Source organism: Eretmochelys imbricata, chromosome 3, assembly GCF_965152235.1.
Source record: "Eretmochelys imbricata isolate rEreImb1 chromosome 3, rEreImb1.hap1, whole genome shotgun sequence".
Lineage (NCBI taxonomy): Eukaryota > Metazoa > Chordata > Testudines > Cheloniidae > Eretmochelys > Eretmochelys imbricata.
In genome coordinates this window covers 83,429,369-83,455,321 of record NC_135574.1, presented here as the reverse complement: position 1 = coordinate 83,455,321, position 25,953 = coordinate 83,429,369, and the positions used below count along the sequence as shown (strand labels likewise).

The following is a 25,953-nucleotide window of genomic DNA, read 5'->3' as shown; positions in this document are numbered from 1 at the left end:
GGTGGGTAGAAAGCTGGCTAGATTGTCGGGCTCAACGGGTAGTGATCAATGGCTCCATGTCTAGTTGGCAGCCGGTGTCAAGTGGAGTGCCCCAGGGGTCGGTCCTGGGGCCGGTTTTGTTCAATATCTTCATAAATGATCTGGAGGATGGTGTGGATTGCACTCTCAGCAAATTTGCGGACGATACTAAACTGGGAGGAGTGGTAGATACGCTGGAGGGGAGGGATAGGATACAGAAGGACCTAGACAAATTGGAGGATTGGGCCAAAAGAAATCTGATGAGGTTCAATAAGGATAAGTGCAGGGTCCTGCACTTAGGACGGAAGAATCCAATGCACCGCTACAGACTAGGGACATAATGGCTAGGCAGCAGTTCTGCGGAAAAGGACCTAGGGGTGACAGTGGACGAGAAGCTGGATATGAGTCAGCAGTGTGCCCTTGTTGCCAAGAAGGCCAATGGCATTTTGGGATGTATACGTAGGGGCATAGCAAGCAGATCGAGGGACGTGATCGTCCCCCTCTATTCGACATTGGTGAGGCCTCATCTGGAGTACTGTGTCCAGTTTTGGGCCCCACACTACAAGAAGGATGTGGATAAATTGGAGAGAGTCCAGCGAAGGGCAACAAAAATGATTAGGGGTCTAGAACACATGACTTATGAGGAGAGGCTGAGGGAGCTGGGATTGTTTAGCCTGCAGAAGAGAAGAATGAGGGGGGATTTGATAGCTGCTTTCAACTACCTGAAAGGGGGTTCCAAAGAGGATGGCTCTAGACTGTTCTCAATGGTAGCAGATGACAGAACGAGGAGTAATGGCCTCAAGTTGCAGTGGGGGAGGTTTAGATTGGATATTAGGAGAAACTTTTTCACTAAGAGGGTGGTGAAACACTGGAATGCGTTGCCTAGGGAGGTGGTGGAATCTCCTTCCTTAGAAGTTTTTAAGGTCAGGCTTGACAAAGCCCTGGCTGGGATGATTTAACTGGGAATTGGTCCTGCTTCGAGCAGGGGGTTGGACTAGATGACCTTCAGGGGTCCCTTCCAACCCTGATATTCTATGATTCTATGGTCTCAGGGTATTGGATAGGCACTTTTATAAATTCAGCTGTGGCATTAGTAACCCTTATGAAAAACATAGGATTGCTTGTATTAATCTAGGAATACTATATATTTTATAAGGTTGTCTGTTGTAAGGAATAGGTACTGGGTAGCTATAATGAGAGATGAATGCATAGGTTGGTTCAGTTTAATAGCAGGCGGTTAGAAAAATGGCCAGGAAGGCCAGACAGTGGATGCAGGTAAGTCAGCTCCTGACAAATACATCAGGAGACAAGACAGGGAGGGACAGGGACATTGGACAGAGAGGGCCAGAGATAGGGCTCTGATGTGGCACCAAGCAGTCTCTCTCTCAGATGCGTGGCTTGCTGGTTCTTGCTCACATGCTCAGGATCTAACAGATCACCATGTGTAAGGCTGGAAAGGAATTTCCCCCCAGGTCAGGTTGGCAGTGACCTTGGAGGGTTTTCACCCTCCTCTGCAGTGTGTGGGTGGGGGTCACTTGCCAGGATTATCCGAGTACCTCTTACTTAGAATCATAGGGTTGGAAGACCACAAGGGAAGACCACAACCCCCTGCCAAGATGTAGGACTTAATCATTTCCCTGCCATTGTGGAACCATGGGCACTGGTCCACCTCAGTCCCTCCTGTTCTCTGTCTATGCGATATAATAATCTAGTCTCCTGAGCACTGTTATACTTTGGTCTAATTTTGGTTGCTGGGTTTAGTGTATGGCTGCTGGGTGATGTTGGTGGCCTGTGATATTCAGGAGGTCAGACTAGATGATCTGGCGGTCCCTTCTGTCCCTAAACTCTGATGCTATGACAGGGTATTTAACTGTAAAGATCCCACTTAGAGGCTCCAGCTAAGAGTTCCACAGTTGTCCTACCAAGGCTGGAACATAAAATCAAAAGGACACTAAACAGTTAAAAAGTGATTCTAGAGATCTGGGGTGGGGTAGTTGTCAGGGGTTGCTCGAGCAGAGCAGAGCAGAGCAGAGGGAAACAAGAGAGACCCTGCAGGAGGGTCTGACTAAGTTGGGCTACTTGGTTACCATTCAGGAGGTAGTAAGTGAAACAGGCTTATAACCAGCTTTGAGTGTTCAAACCCTCTCTCTGTTGCAGGGAGCCATGTTCCTACTGCTAAACTTAAGCAACACCTTGATTTGGAGAAGGCTGTCTGGTCACTTTGCATTAACGACTGGTCACATTCCCAAAGGAGAGACCTGTAGGGTCTGATCACAGTCAGCCCTGCTAAGTACTCACAGGACACTGTAGCCCAGGGATCTGGTCTAAGAGTGGGAGAATTGAGAGACTCTACTCCGAGAAAGGTGAAAGGAGGAGGCCTGGCATCTGGAGGGGTGCACTCAGAGAGAGCAGTCAGGGGTCCAGGGACAGATAGTCGGGTAACCGTGACAGTGCCTCTCTAGACCTGTGCAAATTTTTTTGGACGTATAGTTTGTTTACTAATAAATGCTGTTTTGGCCAACCTGAAACTATTCGTAAAGACGATCCAATAATTTCAACTGGGGGGAAAAAAGGGTGGGGTGGAGAATATGCAAGATCAAGATTAGTCTCTAATTATATTCACACACACACACACACACGTCATTGTATGGAAATCGTCACCTCATTTATATGCTTTCTTCCTGTTTTAAAAGAGGGCCTCCCTGCGGCTAATGACATCACCATCAGCGGCAAGCTCAGCAGGAGGAGAAAGCTATGCTTCACATAGCTGCAGCTCAAGAAGTACATGTGAGAGGTAGGGGAGCTTGAACGGAGGAACCGTGCTCAACTGCCTTTCCAAATAGCTCTGAAGAAAAGGTGAGAAACAGCCTCAAACACTATTCCAGTGACAGCTGGGAGCTTGGGGAAAGTACACATGGCACAACATTACGGGATATTGGATCCCAAGATAAGCATCCATGGCAGCCCATTGTGCATGACATTTGAGAGGTACAGAGCCAACAAAGGCTCTCCAACAAACTCTAAAAACAGCTGTGGAGAAGGCACCAAGGAGAACCAGGTCAGTTACGTGTCCAAAAATGGGACCGCTGAGCTCCCTTGCCCAGGCCTGAAGATCCATCTTGCCAACTCACACATATTTCCCTTCTTATGTGAGATGACAACACATGCAGTTATGTGAATCTTGGCAATTTAACTCTCCTAACAAACCCTCCCTATCTTCTCAGAGCAGTCAAGTGATAAGGACAAGCTTCTCAGCAGGCTCAATAACTGCGGTGTTTCCAGCTCTCACATTTTTAATCCCAAGTCATCATGACATTTGGCGTTTTTCTGAAAGTTACAGCTCCTTGAAAGTATTCGATTACTTGTTTGAGAATGACTCTCACCATTCTTTTTTATTTTTTAAAGTAAGTTTCTAGCTCTCATGGTTGCAGAGCAAAGCTTGACACCCCAACCCAGGTGTATACTAAAGCCCCAGAAACCAAGAGACAAAAAAAACCCAAAGAATATGTTTTTTTTTTAAAAAATCTCACACGTTTAAGCCAATCTTTATGATTTTTTTGAGACCTGCCTCATTATTTTGAATACTTGGGACTGGCAATACTGTGATTGATCCATTGATACTCTCATTGCTCATCCTCCCAAACAGTTTTTGCTAGGTTGTGAGGTTTGTTTTTTAAACAGATAAAAGCTGATCTATAAATTCACTAACTCTCAGTATTATACATTGTAGTGATGCCAACTGCACTTCAAAAGCTTGCATGCATCCTCACAGCTCTAATGTTTAAAATACTATAAATATTAGAGAGGAAAGTGATCTGTTAGATCATTCAGGCCCCCTCTCTGCCAGCATCGGCCTTCAGTAACTTACTGTAACCCACACACCCCCTGGGTGTGGTGCTCTGTCCCCTCTAGTGGCACCAAGACCACTTACAGAGATTAATGAGTCTATTACAGCCTTAGCTAAGGGCTATATGACTTTTAGCTCAAGCAGTAGAGGATCATGTTTTTAGCTCCAGAGTTCCCAGGTTCGATCCCAATGACCGGGGTCTGTCGGCAATACACTAGTACAAATAGCTCTGGGTGTGTGCATAAGAATCACTGTAAGGAGAAATCATTCTGAATACATACACAAAATCATCGCAACACAGTAATAAACGTGTTTTAATAAACAGTTAATTTGCTTACTAAGTGATATTTTGATAAAGAAGAGATGGTGCTTAACATGCAAAAATAAAGCTGATCTATGGGATGAGAACCATTTATTAAAAGTAGAACTATGACAGGTTAAAAATCTCAGCATTCTCAGGCAACAAACATTTTGTGCTTACTTAAGAACCAGTTATTTATTATAACATATAAAAAGGATACACTCATAATTCTAGCCAACCTTTCGGATATGAAAATTCCCAAATACTTTTATTTCTAGCTATCTGTTGCAAATAATCTTGTGTTGCTTTGGTAGAAGGCACTATATATTTTTCAGGCATAATAAGAATCCATACTTGGGGGTAGGTTAAATTGTAATAAAAGACCCCCGGTATGGCTGCAGCTGGCTCGGGTCAGTTGATTCAGGCTTGAGGGGCTCTGACTGTGGTGCTAAAAATGTCAGTGTAGATGTTCAGGCTTGGGCTGAGGCCTGGTTCTGAAACCCTGGAAGGCAGGAGGGTCCCAGAGCCCAGGCTCCATCCCAAGCCGAAACATCTATGCTGCAATTTTTAGCCCCTCAGACCAATTGATGTGAGCCTAAGGTCCGAGACTCAGTGCCTCGGGGTTTTTTATTGCAGTATAGATGTACCCTTTGATAGCTTGTCTGGATATTTGATAAAAAGAAGTTGTAGCTTTTTCCACAATTGAAATGTGGGGTTTCTTAAAGTTAAGCTATTTTAAATATGGAAAAAATTTTGTTATTCAATAAACCACCTGCTTTTTAAAAAACATTATTACTACTTAAAACCTTGGAAAAAATATAAGTATTCAGAGGATAGCTTATATGTGTGCTAAGGATAGACAAATTAATCAACTGTCTGCCCTCTGTGCTGCCCTCTTAATCTAAATGATTCCGTTTCCTTAATATAGAAATGCTGTCAACTGTTTTAAATTATCATCTTGTAAATGTGCATGAAAGTAGGTCACTGAAAATGGGCTTACACACATACAATAACAGAGACACACAGGATTAAAATATAAAAAGCAGGAGATGAAAATACTGACCTGCTTCTTTTGGTGTTTGTTTAGAAGGGCTAAAAATAAAACATAACACCTGGAGCAGTCTGCCAGAGCTGCACAGCAGTCATTGTACGATGAAAGTTTGCTATAAAGGTACAAAAATAAAATATATATAAATTACAGCATTTTATTTCTTCTGCAAAATAAAAAAAATATTAATTCTACTTTCGAGTCTCAAAGTAACCTTTTCCAACATACAGAATGAAATACTAGTACTTCTACTACAGATACAGGCAGCCAGTCACATAAGAGAATGACACTGAACTTCGATGAATATATAGTAACAACTATTGTGTATGTGTGACACAAACAATGAACAAAATTCTAGTTATTCCTGTGCCAGTACAACGAGGGACAGGAGAGGGCATGAGGAGCCTTCCTCAACACATGTGCCTAGCCCAGGCACAAATGCCAACACTAATAGTATTCCTTAAGCACTAAGCAGAGACCTTTAGCCTCAAGACAGCATGGGATGCCAGGTAGAGACAAGAACAGGACCTCATTTCATCTGCATGCGTGCTTGTGCCCAATATAATTCCATCGGTGCTATTCTTTAACCAGCAGGGATGAGGAGTACCCTCCCAACACTCTTCAAGGCATTCTCTTCCTGCACCTGACCCAATGTTATAGCTCCTCAGGCTGCTGTATCTCTGTACCCATCACCTTAACGATTCAAAGAGGAGCGAGGGCATACTTTGGCCTACAGTTATCACTGCTATATGGTTAACTGGCTAAGCCTTTACTTCCAGTTAATATTGTACCTGAAAATGTCTGCAGAATCAAGTAGGATTACAAGAGGTTATAATATTTATGGGCCAGACAAGTGAATAATCAAAACAGATTTGAAAACATGAATTCTATACAAAGAACCTAGCTAAATTTTATGTTACAGATTGGGAAAAGATAAACGGTAAGACTAATAATGTTAGAGGAAACAAAGAACAGCATTTAGTTCTATATTCTACGCTACTTATGCAATTTCCAGGTAGCTGGTTAATTTGGTTTTATAGCGGTTTAGTACCATCAGAGCATCCAGATAATAGGAGAGGAATCAGGGTCTGTAATTACCAAATTAAAGAAAATATCTGAAGAATTAAGATACTCTAAACAAGACAAATCTATTTCTGCATCTGTACGAGGGATGGGCAAACTATGGCCCGCGGGCCGCATCTGGCCCTCCAGCCATTTTAATCCAGCCCTCGAGCTCATGCTGGGGAGCGAGGTCTGGGGTTTGCCCCGCTCCAACGCTTGGGTCGGGGGCTGCTCTGCGTGACTCCCGGAAGCAGCGGCATGTCCCCCCACCGGCTTCTATGCTTAGGGGCAGCCAGGGGACTCCGCTCCGCACACTGCCCCCACCCCAAGCACTGTCCCTGCAGCTCCCATTGGCCAAGAATTGAGGCCAATAGGAGCTGCAGGGGTGGCGCCTGCGGCTGGGGCAGCATGCAGCAGAGCCGCCTGGCAGTGCGTTCGTGTAGGAGCTGGAGGGGGGACATGCCGCTGCTTCTGGGAGCCACTTCAGGTAAGCACTGCCTAAAGCCTGCACCCCTTAGCCGCCACCCCCCTGCCCCAGTCCTGATCCCCCTCACCCTCCGAACCCCTCAATCCCAGCCCGGAGAACCCTTCTGCACCCCAAACCCCTCATCCCCAGCCCCACCCCAGAGCGTGCACTCCCAGCCGGAGCCCTCATCCCCCCACACACCTACTCCACTCCCTCTACCCCAGCCCGGAGCCCCCTCTCGCACCGTGAACTCCTCTTTTCTGGCCCCACTCCGGAGCCCACAACCCCAGCCAGAGCCCTCTCCCCATCCCACACCCCAATCCCAATTTCATGAACATTCATTGCCCACCATACAATTTCTATAGCCAGATGTGGCCCTCGGGCCAAAAAGTTTGCCCACCCCTGATCTATACTGAATCACAGATGTAATCTAGGAAATGCTCCTGTCTTCTCAGCCTTAGCAACTTGCCAGGCTACAAAGAAAACAACCTCTCCCTGGAAGAAGTAAATCTACAGAAAACATACCAAAACCCCAGAACTGACTCATCTTTGGAGACCAGATTACACAGACAGAGAAGAGCAAACTGATACAGAACTAGGGCTGAGAAGTGTTTTGTGGTTTCCCTGCCCAGGAAGCCTATGGAAACCATCCTGCACAAACCATAAAGAACCACGCTCTGCCTGTTTTAAAGGCTGAAAAGGAAACCAGGGCAGAACTTAGAAGCAGCTGCTCTCTGTGGCACGCTCCCTTTAGGACTTGGTGCCTTTGCCTGCTTGAAAGCAGAGGCTGGATAGTTGTTGGGGATAGGAGTGAGCAATTAAGCCAATGGAAACATTGCTTTTCAGTAAATCTTGCAGTCAACAGCAGCACAGAGGCAAAGGCAAACTTTTAATTCAAAACTAAACCCAGAATTACTCGTACCTACATCCTTTCCACTCCCTGAAAATTCCTCAACACCTTATTATCCAGCTCCTGCAAAATTCTCAAATTACTTACCCACCCCATTCAGCATTTGCAATATTGCAATCAACCCTGCCCAGATATATGCTGGGACACAGAGAACTCTTCAATGCCTTGTCTTCACGGAGGGGCGGGAGGAGCAGGTTTGACCTAAGATACGCAACTTCAGCTACGTGAATGGCACAGCTGAAGTCAGCGTATCTTAGGTCGACTTACTTGGCTGTGACGACGGAGGCAAGTCGACCGCTGCCACTCCCCCGTTGACTCCGCTTCCACCTCTTGTGAGCTGGAGTTCCGGAGTCGACAGGGAGCGCGCTCGGAGATTGATTTATTGCGTCTAGATGAGATGCGATAGATCGATCACTACCTGCTGATCTGGCGGGTAGTGAAGACCCACCCTGAAGGGTTCTCAATTTGAGGTAAAATCCTACTAAAGACAAGGCATTGGCCTGTGTGAAAACTATACTCTACCTGCTAACTTGTGTCAAAAATACAAACTACACTGTCTTCACTAGAATTTTACCTAGAGTTACCTAACTTGAGTTAAGAGCACATCTTCATTTCCTCGTGAAGATGAGGCCCAAAGGGCTATTCATACATACAACAAGATACTTTCTAGGGATATGTCTACGCTGCAATGTAAGCCCAGAATTAGTGGAACTTGAGTTTGGTCCCTTGGTTTGTTGACCTACGGCTAGAGTGTCTACACTCATTTGTAACCCTAGGTTAGGCATTGTTGAACCCTGGAGCCCAGCATCTACACTGCATTATGCGAGCCCAATTCCAAAGACCCATATTTCACACTTTCTAGTGCCCTCCCAAAATGTGACTGCTCTAGGCCTTTGTTCATGGTGCAATGTGGGAAAACTTGATCGTTCAACAAACTTGTCTGTCTAAAGGACAAAGAAAGTTGGCCGTGGGACTGTGGGAAGCTTTTGGCAGACTCCCAGAACACAAGTTCAGTGTGGCTGTGTCTACATTGCAAAGCAACAGCACTTGAGTCCCTGGTCCCAGCTTGACTCAAATTTGGAACCTTCATCCCCATGGGGTCCTGGGGCCCTACGTCCAAGTCCTGGGTTAGCATGATTTGTGTGAAGACGAAGGGGAGTTAGGCTTGAACCTGAGTTCAAACCCTGGACTTATTCTGCAGTGGAGACATACCCTAGAGGTGACCCACTCTGGCAGATTTCCCTAGCAAGTACCACATCTTCTTGGGGAATGGCCATTTAACTCCCTGGGTAACAATGAGATTCTTCTGGGGAAACTAACCAGAAGTCCTTCACCTGCACAAAGAAGGCCGATCTCCGACACCTAATCTCCTAGAGTGTTCTGTGATGGCTGAAGTAATAATGTCCCTGTGTCTCACATATTTTTGTGCATATGCAAATCCAATCCCTGCTGTAAGGTTTGAGCTGTAAACACCAGAAGATAACTTTTGTCCTTTTTAAAAACAAATATTAAAATAAATTACTAACAATAAAAACAATTTCTTTCTCTTTAAAGGACAGGAAATGGCATCTTAAACAATAAAATCTAAATTTGGCCCACAGAGATTAACATGACAGTGGTACAAAATATTTTTTTTAAAAGGGAAAATAAATCCATGTTTGTAAGGCCATGGGTTAAGGTTACGTTTATGTCACGGAGATCATGGAAGTCATGGAATCCGTAACTTCCAGAGACCTCCATGATACTATTGACTTCAATGGGTGCAGGACCAGAGCTCAAGAGATTGGGGGGGTTTGATGATCGAAACAGTGTTGCATACATACCTGAATATCCTGACAATATTGGTACATATATCCCTATCATTTATACACTGCTGCAGCACCACCCAGAGCTCTGAAACTGCACCGCTACTTAGGAGCTGGCATCTTGAAAGAGGTAAGTCAACCAAGTTTCGCAAAGTAGCTGTCACCTGTAGAAAGAATATATAATTGTCTATTATGAATTCCATGTGCTTCTGAAAATTTAATAAGTTCAGATGTCACCGAAACCATCTTGGGAATTGGTAACAATAAAGCGGTTAGGACTTCTAGAAGCATGTATGGAGTAAGCATCTCTAGTTTTGGATGTGTATGACTTGTATTTAAATTATATAGATTAAAATAAATGTTTAAAAAAAGAAGATCAATATTTGTCTTGTGCCGCTCATGCAACTTTCTTCTTTTAAAGGCCAGATTATCCTTCATTGTGGGTGCAAGGGGGGCCGGGGGGAGACATGCCACTAACCCCTCCTGCATAATTTAGTAGTGCTGGTTAGTCTCAGAAGGGAGTGCATGCCACACAGTGCTGTACAGCAGTGGTCATTTATTTTTCACACTGGAGGGTTCTCAGGGGCTTTGTACAATGCTTCTCAGAGCTCCCAGCGGAGTGATGAGGCTCAGCACTCCCCCACACTTGAGTTTGTGCCCCACACAAGCATGTTCATATAAAGAACAACAGACCCCTTAATGTTTAACCCCATTTTAAGTCAGGTACTTAGCATTATTAGCTTGTGGTATTTTCTGCATTATTTAATAATCAACATTCTTAATGCCATTTTATCATGATTTTTACAATCTCTTGGCCAAATCTTGCTTGCCTAACTCACTGTACATACCAAAATAATTTCATACTCCAATAAAATGCAGTCAATTTGCATGAAATGCAGCAATCACTTAAGGAATACACACCAAGACTACATGACAGGTTATGACAGGGATTTTAGATAGGCAACACACAATTACTTAGACTGTAATTTAGCCTTATTGTATACGTTTTCCTTGGAAGTCCCCCTTATAAAGTAGAGAACTTGTCTACTCTGGCTTAAAAATGAGATAAGTGAGGGTATGTCTTCACTACCCGCTGGATCGGCGGGCAGCGATCGATCCCCGAGTGCTCTCTCGTCGACTCCTGTAATCCAGCGCCGCGAGAGGTGCAGGCAGAGTCGACGGGGGAGCGGCAGCAGTCGACTCACTGCGGTGAAGACACCACGGTAAGTCGATCCAAGTATGTCGACTTCAGCTACGTTATTCATGTAGCTGAAGTTGCGTAACTTAGCTCAATCCCTCCCCCGCCCCCAGTGGAGACCAGGGCTGAGAAAAAAAACAGTCCAAGGAGGTACTGCAACAAATAACATTCCCACTAAAAAAATTTGCATGCACACACACTGATACAAATGATTTTAAGCTTGAGCCAAAGATGCCTATTTAATACATATGTAGAATACTTATGGATACTTAACATATTTATTAGACACAGAATTTATGATGATTTGTGGAAATCCACATCTGGATCTTCTGAAGACGTCCTATTTGATCAAGAGCAAATTAATATAGCCCCCCACTCAATACATAATTATATTTTGGTAGCAACTGCATGTAACAGTTTTAGCAGCAAATTAAAATGGTGAAGAGTAAATTAAAAAAAAACAAACAAACAATCTGTTTTTAAAGAGTTAACATGTAACAGGCAGGACACAATCTGCATCCAAAAGCACAAAAGCCAAACACAGTCTGGGTCTTCAGTTTATGGAGAAGCCAAAATATTTTCAGGTGATACAAATCTATTTTGAAGAGCTTAGCTCATAAAATACTACACACAGTTCTAGTAATGAAAATGGGGTGAACTGGTTATTGCATATTTTAAGGATCTTTGTTGGATTCTCCTCTGAGATAAGAGTATTAAAATACTAGAGTCATACAGGCAACTATGCATAATTGTTAGTTTGAATAGAGATGTCTTGAAAATTTCAAATTCAGGTCATTAATACTAAAGCAAATACAGGAAGAAATCCTCAGATTTTCCTAATTCTAAAATGAGTTTTTAAAGTTGCATATAGGCTAAAAAGACAAAGACTATCTATTTAACATGGTTTCAGTCAGCAAATCTCTAGACACATAATACCTTCTCATTAAACGGAACTGTCTGTTCAGCAATATGAATTATACACTTTATTTTTCCATAAAGATCAACAGAAAACAGGATAAGCAGTTGTCTGAGCAGCTTCTACCTACTGTATTGTTTTAAACAAACATTTTATTGTCACATCAAATCAAATGGGATTTTATGCTGCTACAAAAGAGAAAATAAAAGCTATAAACCTTCATAAAACACACAACTCTTGCACTCCACAGTGTGTACTCTTCAGTGAATCTTATTGTTTAAAGAAAAAAGAAAAGGAAAAACTTTTAATGTATACATGCTAATGCCATGTATAGAGTCAGTTTTAGAAAAGAACTAACCTCTGGGAAAACACATTTATACAGAATTTAAAAAATCTTAATAAAGCACTACATATATAGTGGTAGTACATAGCAGTATTGGTGAACAGTAATGTAGTTGTGTAGAAAAGGTTTCAACTTCAACCTTGTCACAGATTTACTAGTTGAATGTGAGCTTGGGCAAGTCACTTAATGTCTCTATGTCTCAATTTCCCTATCTGTAAAATTAAGTTTAATAATACTTCCTTGCCTCCTTGGGGGACTTAATAATAAAATGAATAATAAATTATATTCATAATTATTATTATAACAAACACCTAATAGATCAAATTTGGATCAAACTTACTATTTGCATACTACCGTAAAGCCAAAATCTGCTCTCATTTACAGTGCGGTATAACAGTTATGTCTCTAAGAGAGTTGCCCTGGATTTACCCCAGTAACATAACAGAGTTTGGCACTGCCTACATATACTCGGAGCAGCCAATTCAAATGGAAAAATTATAAAAAAATGTTATTCCTCTAAAGTTATTATAGTCTTAACATTTATCCTAGATTTTGGAACAATTCTTCCACATTTCTAATGCTATTTTCCCCTCAGTGTTACTAATTCCTGGTTTTAGTTATGACCATAGAAACAATAAGATAATTGCTTTTGTTTCTGCTACTGAATGTGTGAAATTTATTCAAATAGTAGCGAGTTCAATACAAAGAACTGTATTCAGATTTTACACTGTGCTCTGGACATTTTAAGAAATACAAAAGTGCTTATCACATCTCTTGATTTGCTCCTTACAAATGTTTGGAAGTTCATCACTGTTCTTTGCTTTTATTACTCCTGTTCTTTCTCCAGATTGTGAGCAGAGATCGCTAAACATCTTATACAAATTATACATCTTATACAAGTTTCTTGGCCGAATCATCTGCCATTCTGTGGCCTCAGGTAGAGTAAGAATAGATTAGCTGGGTCAGAAGTGTGTCTTAAGTCACAGACCTCTGCTATAACCACTACATAAAGTTCCCGAAGCACAAGTAAATATTATGGTTACAGGCATTTTTAAAATTATATTTTGAGCTTCTGTCAAATGACCATTGCATAACAAAGCTAATTTCTTCAAAGACTAAAAACTTGTTTGTATGCTAAAAAGAAAAAAAAAATCCTGTAGCCTATGAAGACTATTTATATAACAACATCATTTGATGACATACTATAACACAGTCAATGCAAGAGAATCTGGCTTCATAAATTCACACATTTAAGTTACCAGCTAACAAAGTGCAGTCATGAACCACACTGATCATTGTGGGTAATTTGATGCATCTCCCTTCTATTGCCTGTAGTTCACTGTGGACTTCACCAGATTCTGTACTTCTGAAAGGATTTCTGACTGTATCTACAACTTCTGTATCTATCATTGAATACTTGGTTTTTCGCTATATCCATTGGTGCAAACACTTAATGTCATTTATTATTCTCTGGGTGTGTATCATAGAAAAACGCTTCTGTATTGTCTATGCCTGAAAACATGGAAATATTATGGACAATATTTCTCTATGATGACTGAGTAATTCATTCTAACTCAGAATCAGAAATCACATATTTTAATGCATCAAGAACAGTGATGTAAGCAAATCATGTAGGGAATGCTAATAGCAGAAAAAATTACATTTCTAAGGGTAAAAAAAAATAAAGTAGCTTTACCATTCCAAAATATTCAGAGGCTTGCTCTACCTCCCGCCTCCCCCCCAAAAAAAAAAAACGAACAAAAAGTGCCAGTTGAAGTCACTGGATGGTTCTGGGAACTGGTACATCATTCTTTACATCCTCACCTTTTGCAATTTCTCTCCGAATCTAGGCCCTCCTTTCATATCCAAAAATGGTTATCCAAGATCACACATTCTGACTCCCAGCCTCCTACCAAACTGCCTCTTAGGACGGTATAGGAATTAGGGGGAGATGGCTGGAAGATGTCCAGGTAATCTCTGCGCCAGAATTTAGCATTGAGAGGAAAGAAAATGAAGTAAGAGTGGATACAGCCATGGGTAGGAGGAAGGGCAGTGTAGATACAAGTCTAATAGGTTATACTGGTAGTAAAATGACCGTGCCTAATAGGGTACAGAATGTGAGTGAGGCCAAACAGCAAAAATTAAGATGTTTGTACACTAATGCGAGGAGCCTAGGTAACAAAATGGAGGAACTAGAGCTACTGGTGCAGGAAGTGAAACCAGATATTATAGAGATAACAGAAACATGGTGGAATAGTAGTCATGACTGGGCTACAGGTATTGAAGGGTATGTGCTGTTTAGGAAAGACCGAAATAAAGGTAAAGGTGGTGGAGTAGCACTGTATATCAATGATGAGATAGAATGTAAAGAAATAAGAAGCGATTAAATGGATATGACTGAGTCCGTCTGGGCAAAAAGTAAATCGGGGAAGAAAACTATTAGAGCCTCCCTTGGGATAGTGCTTGGGGTGTGCTATAGACCGCCGGGATCCGATATGGATAGACCCCTTTTTAATGTTTTTAATAAAGTAAATACTAATGGAAACTGTGTGATCATGGGAGACTTTAACTTCCCAGATATAGACTGGAGGACGAGTGCTAGTAATAATAATAGGGCTCAGATTTTCCTAGATGCGATAGCTGATGGATTCCTTCAGCAAGTAGTTGCTGAACCAACTAGACTGGATGCCATTTTAGATTTGGTTTTGGTGAGTAGTGAGGACCTCATAGAAGAAATGGTTGTAGGGGATAATCTTGGCTCAAGTGATCATGAGCTAATTCAGTTCAAACTGAAAGGAAGGATTAATAAAAATAAATCTGCAGCTAGGGTTTTTGATTTTAAAAGGGCTGACTTTCAAAAATTAAGGAAATTAGTTAGGGAAGTGGATTGGACTGAAGAATTTATGGATCTAAAGGTAGAGGAGGCCTGGGATTATTTTAAATCAAAGCTGCAGAAGCTATCAGAAGCCTGCATCCCAAGTAAGGAGAAAAAAATCATAGGCAGGAGTTGTAGACCAAGCTGGATGAGCAAGCATCTCAGAGAGGTGATTAAGAAAAAGCAGAAAGCATATAAGGAGTTGTCATAAATATAAAGGGAAGGGTAATCCCCTTTAAAATCCCTCCTGGCCAGAGGAAAACTCCTCTCACCTGTAAAGAAAGGGTTAAGAAGCTAAACGTAACCTCGCTGTCACCTGACCAAAATGACCAACGAGGAGACAAGATACTTTCAAAAGCTGGGAGGAGGGAGAGAAACAAAGGGTCTCTGTCGGTCTATATGCTGCTTTTGTTGGGGATAGACCAGGAACGGAGTCTTAGAACTTTTAGTAAGTAATCTAGCTAGGTATGTGTTAGATTATGATTTCTTTAAATGGCTGAGAAAAGAATTGTGCTGAATAGAATAACTATTTCTGTCTGTGTATCTTTTTTGTAACTTAAGGTTTTGCCTAGAGGGATTCTCTATGTTTTGAATCTAATTACCCTGTAAGGTATCTACCATCCTGATTTTACAGAGGGGATTTCTTTACTTCTATTTACTCCTATTTCTATTAAAAGTCTTCTTGTAAGAAAACCGAATGCTTTTTCATTGTTCTCAGATCCAAGGGTTTGGGTCTGTGGTCACCTATGCAAATTGGTGAGGTTTTTTATCCAACATTTCCCAGCAAAGGGGGGGTGCAAGTGTTGAGAGGATTATTCATTGTTCTTAAGATCCAAGGGTCTGGGTCTGTAGTCACCTAGGCAAATTCGTGCGGCTTTTTACGAAACCTTGTCCAGGAAGTGGGGTGCAAGGTTTTGGGAAGTATTTTGGGGGGAAAGACGTTTCCAAACAGCTCTTCCCCAGTAACCAGTATTTGTTTGGTAGTGGTAGCGGCCAATCCAAGGACAAAGGGTGGAATATTTTGTACCTTGGGGAACTTTTTGACCTAAGCTGGTAAAGATAAGCTTAGGAAGTTTTCATGCAGGTCCCCACATCTGTACCCCAGTGTTCAGAGTGGGGGAGGAACCTTGACAGGAGTGGAAGAAGGGAGGGATCAGCAAGAAAAGCTACCTTATTGAGGTCAGAACATGTAGGGATAAAGTGAGACAGGCTAAAAGTCAAGTAGAGTTGGACCTTGCAAAGGGAATTAAAACCAATAGTAAAAGGTTCTATAGTCATATAAATAAGAAGAAAACAAAGAAAGAAGAAGTGGGACCGCTAAACACAGAGGATGGAGTGGAGGTCAAGGATAATCTAGGCATGGCCTAATATCTAAACAAATACTTTGCCTCAGTCTTTAATAAGACTAAAGAGGATCTTAGGAATAATGGTAGCATGACAAATGGGAATGAGAATATGGAGGTAGACATCACCATATTTGAGGTAGAAGCGAAACTCAAACAGCTTAATGGGACTAAATCGGGGGGCCCAGATAATCTTCATCCAAGAATATTAAAGGAATTGGCACAAGAAATTGCAAGCCCATTAGCAAGAATTTTTAATGAATCTGTAAACTCAGGGGTTGTACTGTATGACTGGAGAATTGCTAACGTAGTTCCTATTTTTAAGAAAGGGGAAAAAAGTGATCCGGGTAATTATAGGCCTGTTAGTTTGACATCTGTAGTATGCAAGGTCTTGGAAAAAATTTTGAAGGAGAAGGTAGTTAAGGACATTGAAGTCAATGGTAAATGGGACAAAATACAACATTGTCAATGGTAAATGGTGCCAAACCAACCCGATCTCTTTCTTTGAAAAAGTAACAGATTTTTTAGACAAAGGAAACGCAGTAGATCTAATTTACCTAGATTTTAGTAAGGCATTTGATACCGTGCCACATGGGGAATGTTAAGGAAAAGTTAGCACATGTGACTCCATTTTGGTTTGGAGCCCACCATTGTTTAAATGCCAGCACTTCATACACTAGGAGGAGTGATCCTTAGATACTGAATTCCTGTGAAAATTCTTCTTCTTGTCTCCAGCCTGCCTTGACTCCCAGTATTTGGTTTTTGTTAGTTTTTAACTCCCTGTTTTTTGGCCTTGATGTGAGGCCTTTCATTCTGATAATAAAAGTTACTGATGCATGGCTTTAGGACCATGCTGTGTAATTAACATACTGGTATAGCACGAGGAATGCACCAAGCAGGGATAGGTGGTAGATAAGACAAGGGTTTGTTTATTGGCTAAGGTTTCCAATGCACGAGGGCAACATGCTTTGCTAAAAGGTATATAACCTTTGTATAATTTACATTCAGGGTTCCCTCCTGGCTAGCAGGGGGGCACCACGCTCGAGCGTAATAAACTTAGTGTCTTTTGGGAACTTTGCAGTTGTGGACTTTGTTTCTGTGCCTCAGCCTAGATTCGAACTGTGCGTGACCTATCAGGTATAATTCGCAGCACTTGTGTGCGTGTTTTATCAGGTATAATTCGCAGCACTGGTGTGCGTGTCCTATCAGATATAATTCGCAGCATTTGTGTGCGTGTCCTACAAGGTGTAATTCGTAGCACTTGTGTGCGTGTCCTACCAGGTGTAATTTGTAGCACTTGTGTGCGTGTCCTACCAGGTATAATTCGTAGCACTTGTGTGCGTGTCCTACCAGGTATAATTCGTAGCACTTGTGTGCGTGTCCTCCCAGGTGTAATTCGTAACAGTTTTGGCGACCACGAAGGGACTCTAGGCTCGCCCCAACAAGCGAGACTACACTCCTCCTCTGGGACAGCTCCAGCCGGCACAGGGTGAGTTCACCTTTGAGAACTCCGAGGAGGGGGGGTGTGAGCCGTCGCTTAGGCGATAAGGTGGCACATTTTGTGTTCTTTTGGTAGCCCATTATAGGTTCTGGGCAGAGTGTAAGTAAGGGGACCTCTTTGGCTGAAATTCTCAAGAATTGTGGGAATATTTCTGGCACCCATGGGTTAGGCAGATAAAAAGCTGTTATTTTATGTAAGGTTGAGTGGCCAGCACTAACAACTCAAACATCTGTTGAATGGCCACCGGATGGGTCCTTTGCTGGGGATACATTAACAGTGCTTAAAAGGAGGCTGGAGGACAAAGCTCCAGCCCAGATGAATTATTGGTATGTATGGGACAACTGGGCTTATGCGCATCCTCTTTCCTCCTCCTTTTCTTATTCATCTCAGGGGTCTCCAGCCCCGCTCTGTGCTATGCCTGCTTCTGCGCCTCCTCCGGCTTACCCTCGGCTTTCTGACTTATGCCCGTCACCTCCTTGCTTGCCAATTAGCCGTGCTTTCTGTCCAGGTGACAAGCCTCATGTGGGGAGGACTCGGGTAGCCCTTGTAAGTAAAAATATTTTAAAAAAGAGACCAGGAGGGCTGGGGGCTAGTTAAGAAGCCCACCCTCCTTGTTAATTTGGTAGTGAAACAAAGCTGGTGCTCATGGAAGGGACAGTTCAGAGAAAAAAAACAGGATCGGGCCCAAGCGGACAGGCAACAGATAGAGAGATTGGAAAACGGGTTGAAAACTTAAAGGTCATAGTGAAAAAGAAGAGTAAATCATTACAGGAATGAAAAACGTAAATCCCGGAATAATACTTAAAATGGTAAAATCTAAGTAATTGGGTGTCGTTTTGAAAAATAAGCAAGTAATTCAAAAAAAAAAGTAAAAAGTTAACTCTTTAGTTGCTGGAAAGAATTAAACAGTTAAACTTGAAGGTCTGGAGCAACAGATAACGACCCTGCGTTGCATACGTGAAACTGAGGATTTTCTAGACAAAACTCAGGATAGGCTTCTAGGGGCACAAAGCTCTAAAGATATAGAGCAGGTTGCACAGAGGAGCCAAGAGGCCAGTGAAGAAGCTTGGCAACATGTGACCTCCAGAAGAGGTAAGCGGAATGTCCGGGTTCCAGTAACACAGACACAGGTAACTAACCGCTTTCATGTTCTCTCCGCAGGTACCGTTGCGGAGAGTGGACCAGATGATATGTCTGGGGCGAGAAAGCAGAAGGAGACTCCGCTGGTTGGAAGGCATGAGATGCGATGTCCTGAGGTTGGGGGTTCCACGACCACCACTCCCAAGAGGAGAAGGCGGGTGGTGGTGGTCGGGGACTCTCTCCTCCGGGGGACTGAGTCATCTATCTGCCGCCCCGACCGGGAAAACCGAGAAGTCTGCTGCTTGCCGGGGGCTAAGATTCGCGATGTGACGGAGAGACTGCCGAGACTCATCAAGCCCTCGGATCGCTACCCCTTCCTGCTTCTCAACATGGGCACCAATGATACTGCCAAGAATGACCTTGAGCGGATCACTGCGGACTACGTGGCTCTGGGAAGAAGGATAAAGGAGTTTGAGGCGCAGGTGGTGTTCTCGTCCATCCTCCCCGTGGAAGGAAAAGGCCTGGGTAGGGACCGTCGAATCGTGGAAGTCAACGAATGGCTACGCAGGTGGTGTCGGAGAGAAGGCTTTGGATTCTTTGACCATGGGATGGTGTTCCATGAAGGAGGAGTGCTGGGCAGAGACGGGCTCCATCTTACGAAGAGAGGGAAGAGCATCTTTGCCAGCAGGCTGGCTAACCTAGTGAGGAGGGCTTTAAACTAGGTTCACCGGGGGAAGGAGACCAAAGCCCTGAGGTAAGTGGGAAAGAGGGATACCGGGAGGAAGCACAGGCAGAAATGTCTCTGAGGGGAGGGCTCCTGCCTCATACTGGGAATGAGGGGCGATCAACAGGTTATCTCAAGTGCTTATATACGAATGCACAAAGCCTTGGAAACAAGCAGGGAGAACTGGAGGTCCTGGTGATGTCAAGGAACTATGATGTGATTGGAATCACAGAGACTTGGTGAGATAACTCACATGACTGGAGTACTGTCATGGATGGTTATAAACTGTTCAGGAAGGACAGGCAGGGCAGAAAAGGTGGGGGAGTAGCACTGTATGTAAGGGAGCAGTATGACTGCTCACAGCTCCGGTACGAAACTGTAGAAAAACCTGAGTGTCTCTGGATTAAGTTAGAAGTGTGTGCAACAAGAGTGATGTAGTGGTGGGAGTCTGCTATAGACCACCGGACCAGGGGGATGAGGTAGATGAGGCTTTCTTCCGGCAGCTCACGGAAGCTACTAGATCGCATGCCCTGATTCTCATGGGTGACTTTAATTTTCCTGATATCTGCTGGGAAAGCAATACTGCGGTGCATAGACAATCCAGGAAGTTTTTGGAAAGCGTAGGGGACAATTTCCTGGTGCAAGTGCTAGAGGAGCCAACTGGGGGGGCGCTTTTCTTGACCTGCTGCTCACAAACCGGGTAGAATTAGTGGGGGAAGCAAAAGTGGATGGGAATCTGGGAGGCAGTGACCACGAGTTGGTTGAGCTCAGGATCCTGACGCAGGGAAGAAAGGTAAGCAGCAGGATACGGACCCTGGACTTCAGGAAAGCAGACTTCGACTCCCTCAGGGAACGGATGGCCAGGATCCCCTGGGGGACTAACTTGAAGGGGAAAGGAGTCCAGGAGAGCTGGCTGTATTTCAAGGAATCCCTGTTGAGGTTACAGGGACAAACCATCCCAATGAGTCGAAAGAATAGTAAATATTGCAGGCGACCAGCTTGGCTTAACGGTGAAATCCTAGCGGATCTTAAACATAAAAAAGAAGCTTACAAGAAGTGGAAGGTTGGACATATGACCAGCGAAAAGTATAAAAATATTGCTCGGGCATGTAGGAATGAAATCAGGAGGGCCAAATCGCACCTGGAGCTGCAGCTAGCGAGAGATGTCAAGAGTAACAAGAAGGGTTTCTTCAGGTATGTTGGCAACAAGAAGAAAGCCAAGGAAAGTGTGGGCCCCTTACTGAATGAGAGAGGCAACCTAGTGACAGAGGATGTGGAAAAAGCTAATGTACTCAATGCTTTCTTTGCCTCTGTTTTCACTAACAAGGTCAGCTCCCAGACTGCTACGCTGGGCATCACAAAATGGGGAAGAGATGGCCAGCCCTCTGTGGAGATAGAGGTGGTTAGGGACTATTTAGAAAAGCTGGACGTGCACAAGTCCATGGGGCCGGACGAGTTGCATCCGAGAGTGCTGAAGGAATTGGCGGCTGTGATTGCAGAGCCATTGGCCATTATCTTTGAAAACTCGTGGCGAACCGGGTAAGTCCCGGATGACTGGAAAAAGGCTAATGTAGTACCAATCTTTAAAAAAGGGAAGAAGGAGGATCCTGGGAACTACAGGCCAGTCAGCCTCACCTCAGTCCCTGGAAAAATCATGGAGCAGGTCCTCAAAGAATCAATCTTGAAGTACTTGCATGAGAGGAAAGTGATCAGGAACAGCCAGCATGGATTCACCAAGGGAAGGTCATGCCTGACTAATCTAATCGCCTTTTATCATGAGATTACTGGTTCTGTGGATGAAGGGAAAGCAGTGGATGTATTGTTTCTTGACTTTAGCAAAGCTTTTGACACGGTCTCCCACAGTATTCTTGTCAGCAAGTTAAGGAAGTATGGGCTGGATGAATGCACTATAGGGTGGGTAGAAAGCTGGCTAGATTGTCGGGCTCAACGGGTAGTGATCAATGGCTCCATGTCTAGTTGGCAGCCGGTGTCAAGTGGAGTGCCCCAGGGGTCGGTCCTGGGGCCGGTTTTGTTCAATATCTTCATAAATGATCTGGAGGATGGTGTGGATTGCACTCTCAGCAAATTTGCGGACGATACTAAACTGGGAGGAGTGGTAGATACGCTGGAGGGGAGGGATAGGATACAGAAGGACCTAGACAAATTGGAGGATTGGGCCAAAAGAAATCTGATGAGGTTCAATAAGGATAAGTGCAGGGTCCTGCACTTAGGACGGAAGAATCCAATGCACCGCTACAGACTAGGGACATAATGGCTAGGCAGCAGTTCTGCGGAAAAGGACCTAGGGGTGACAGTGGACGAGAAGCTGGATATGAGTCAGCAGTGTGCCCTTGTTGCCAAGAAGGCCAATGGCATTTTGGGATGTATAAGTAGGGGCATAGCGAGCAGATCGAGGGACGTGATCGTCCCCCTCTATTCGACATTGGTGAGGCCTCATCTGGAGTACTGTGTCCAGTTTTGGGCCCCACACTACAAGAAGGATGTGGATAAATTGGAGAGAGTCCAGCGAAGGGCAACAAAAATGATTAGGGGTCTAGAACACATGACTTATGAGGAGAGGCTGAGGGAGCTGGGATTGTTTAGCCTGCAGAAGAGAAGAATGAGGGGGGATTTGATAGCTGCTTTCAACTACCTGAAAGGGGGTTCCAAAGAGGATGGCTCTAGACTGTTCTCAATGGTAGCAGATGACAGAACGAGGAGTAATGGTCTCAAGTTGCAGTGGGGGAGGTTTAGATTGGATATTAGGAGAAACTTTTTCACTAAGAGGGTGGTGAAACACTGGAATGCGTTGCCTAGGGAGGTGGTGGAATCTCCTTCCTTGGAAGTTTTTAAGGTCAGGCTTGACAAAGCCCTGGCTGGGATGATTTAACTGGGAATTGGTCCTGCTTCGAGCAGGGGGTTGGACTAGATGACCTTCAGGGGTCCCTTCCAACCCTGATATTCTAGGATTCTATGAACTTGTAAAATACTGAAAAGAAAAAAAAATGCTTGGTTTCTTTGCAGCCATTTTGGAAAAAAAATGGGCCCTTTTCCAAAGAAATGCAATTATACAGTGCTACTTAATTAATATCGTATTAGGTTCCAAGAGGCTACAATAGGTGGTGTCTTCCTTTTCAGGTCGCTGTGTGTTTGACAGCAGGAGTTAAAAGTAAAAGGCAATCAAAAGTCTGGTAAAGTTTATTGTGCCCTTTTTAAAGTAAAAATCTTTAACCTGCGGATCCAAAGCAAGCCGGAAAGCATTTGTTTTAATGTAAATTACCTAACTAATAAGGTAGAGGCCACTGAAACCTGGGCTGCCTATAAAACAAATACAAGAAAATATGGGTAATTCCTCTGTTTTGCCTGCAATTAACAAGGGTATTTGTATAAAAAGGAAATATTTTAAGCAATGACTGACTGCCCAAAAGGGGTAGATCTGTGTTTTATTTTTGTCTTTCAGAAAATCAGAGAAAACTAATGCCAGCTAAAAAGCAATTCAACATCTCATGAATTTACTGGCACAATAGGAATTCTGTTCTGTGTTCTATGTCCTGTCTTGTGGTGTTTGTCTTGTGGCCAGAATTGCTGTGTTTAATTTTTCATAGGACAGTTTAGTTTAAAACTAAATAGAAGGGTTAAATCAAAATGCAGATACTTGTTTTATTCAACTTTCAATACAAAGTGTTTGGATAATATCAAAAAAATGTAATATACTAAAGTTTAATACATTTGCTTAAGTAAAAAAAAAAAAAAAAATTCATTGGCCAAATCTTTTAATTAAAAAAATTGTTGTTAAAATTTGCACACCAACAGTCTTTGGAAGCAAGGACATCAAAGGTTAACCCACTCCCCATATTATACATGAAATCCTTCTGGCTACCTCACATTTCTAGCCAGAGGGCTGGGGAGGGAAAAAAAGCTATTGGGCACCAGAAGTTGTACCAAGTGGACTCCTCAAAAGTGGGTGTGCTTGTCCTGGCTTGTTGCTCCAAAGCTCTGTAATAAAGTCATTTTCCTAGAAGGGTATATGTGGCATACATTATACAATAAGACTAAAGTGCTGTATAATGGGCAATGTACATGTGTTCCTTTTTAAACAAAAATGTATAAGTAAAAAGTGAAAGTTTCCTTTGCAGGTTAATAAAAGCCAAGAGGGGAAAAAAAATAAAACGGAGGACGAGCTAATTCAACGCTGTAGCTGGCAGGCTTGGCAGGCTCGGTCCAAAGATAAGACACTGGCCTGCCCAAGGACACTACTCACAGCTAGGATTTGGCTAACAGCCAAGAAAGAGGGGGGCTTAAATGTGCCCAAACAGCTGTGAGATCTGCAACACACTGCCAGACATTAATGAAATGTGTGAGGTCTCTGTATTTACAGGTAAAAGAAGTCCTGCTTCAAGAATCCTGAGCAAACCTGCCATTTGTTAAAACCAGGTGACTGGGTCTACATAAAGGTCCCTCGACAAAATACTACTCTGGCCCCATGCTGAAAAGGCCCTTATTAAGTCCTGCTAACTACCAACACCGCTGTGAAGTGCCAAGGACTGACTGCCTAGACCCATGCTTCTTACTGCAAAAAGACCCCTCCACCTCGAGGTGACTTCACTTCGACTACTGATCAGTCTGTCCCTCCTTCTGTTTTTTTTTTTCTTTCCTCCTTTTAAACAGCCAAAAAAAAACAAAAAACAACAAGGTGAAGTGCTAGTAACCTCTCCCTTGTCCACTGACAAAGCTAACCTGCATTCAGTATTTGCTAAAGAAACCAAAGCACTACAGGGTGACGTGCTAGTAACCTCTCCCCTGTATAATGCAAAACCATGACTGTTCCAAGAGAGAAGGAACGCCTGCTCTGCTGAAACCACCAAGATCCAAAAATTCCTGACTGCAAAAGACACTGAGAATTGGCCTTGATGGCAAAGACGGAGCATTGTACATTGGCAGGGAGAAAGTTGCGGAATGTATTCTTGGGAATGTGAAGTAAAGTGGTGGGGTGGGTTTATTCCAGAGGCTGGAACTGTGCTTGTAGGCAAGTATAAATACCAAAAACGCCTTACAGCCACGAACATTACTCCCACCATCTGCCACCACTCCTTTGCAGGTAAAGGTTCCTGGATCCATCACAGCTACGTTAAGTTGGCGCTGGGACCCCCACCTGACCCTGACAAGCCATTGGATGAGCTACTTCACGAATGAACACCACAACCAACCCATGGACTAAGCTTTCCAGCTACTGGGACCTTCACAGCCCACCAGGACTTTTTGTGTTCCTGTTTATTGGACTTACATTGGGGGTAGTGTTTTTTGTATAGTACAGGGGAGGATGTCGACATTGGTATGGTTTGCCTGGGAGGGGTTCTCTCCCTATTCCCAAGTCCAGTACAAGGATGGGAGGGCAATAGCTTCTTGAATTTAACCCGTGCTATCAAACAGGGTGTAAATCGAACGCAGTGTTGGATTTGTGTTCGTACCCCCACATATTTAGGTCAGGGCGTCCCGTTGGTAGGGGTACCTATCCCCCTTAATCGAACACTCCAAGCTAAGCTATGGGCAAACACAACATTTAACTGGAATGTTACAATCCAAATATGGTCTATTGATATGGTGGCCCAGAGTACTTATGCTTTATGTGTGTCACGACGTAAGGGCATAGAAAATACAGTTTTTGTAGGGAATTTTGTAGGGTGCAAGGACACCACCCAAATCAGCTCTGGTGCGGGAGGCCCCTCTACCTACTCCAGGACCCCATGGCGGTCCCCGAGGGGTCTGGCTGGTATTGGTTATGCAATCACACAGCCTATAAGGTTCTCCCAGCAGGATGGTGTGGTACATGTACCTTAGGGGATATAGTACCCGCCGTGACATTACACCAGAATCTGACCTGGGGAGAGATCCGCAATCTAGTATGGAGGGACCGACGAAGTATTCCTTTAAACCTCCTTTCTTATCGGCCCAAAGGCTTTCACTCCTTTGTGCATTGGTTTCTGCCATGGTTGGGAGTAAACGAGCTGGAAAAAGCTATAGTTAACATTTCAGCTGCTTTGGAACTAATGGCAAATGCTACTGCAGATGCTCTATCTGCCCTTCAAATTGAAGTCACCCAGCTATCCCAAACTACATTGCAAAACCGCCTAGCCCTGGATTATCTCCTTGCAAATCAGGGCGGGGTTTGTGCTCTGGTCAATTCAAGCTGTTGTGTATTTGTAAATCAGCACCATAGGATGGAAACTGACATCCACATCCTCAAGCAACAGGCAGCCCTATTCCACCACATCAGCCTCGACACTACCAGCGCCGGATTCCAGGAGGTCTGGGACTGGCTCACCTCGTGGCTACCGGATGTGGGGACTTGGGGACGGCGTATTTTGTATTTACTTTTTTTGACTGTTATTGTTTTTGCGTTATTTTTTGTATGCCTACAATGCTGCAGTATGTGCTGTCGGCAGTTGCTAACCCTGCAACGCGGTTACTCAGCCCTGATATAGCTTACTGACGTACAAAAAAAAAGGGAGGACTGTT

At 43.6% G+C, this 25,953-nt stretch overlaps 1 protein-coding gene across 1 annotated transcript in view; it reads right to left on the bottom strand.

The window, feature by feature from the left end:
- Positions 1-25,953, bottom strand: part of ARMC2 (armadillo repeat containing 2) — a 136,079-nt gene that overhangs the window by 38,097 nt on the left and 72,029 nt on the right. The window contains exons 12-13 of the mRNA XM_077812906.1: positions 9,476-9,621; positions 5,230-5,329 (exon numbers count right to left, since the gene is read on the bottom strand). Of these exons, the coding sequence (XP_077669032.1) occupies positions 5,230-5,329; positions 9,476-9,621 (246 nt within the window). The remainder of the gene's footprint in view (positions 1-5,229; positions 5,330-9,475; positions 9,622-25,953) is intronic.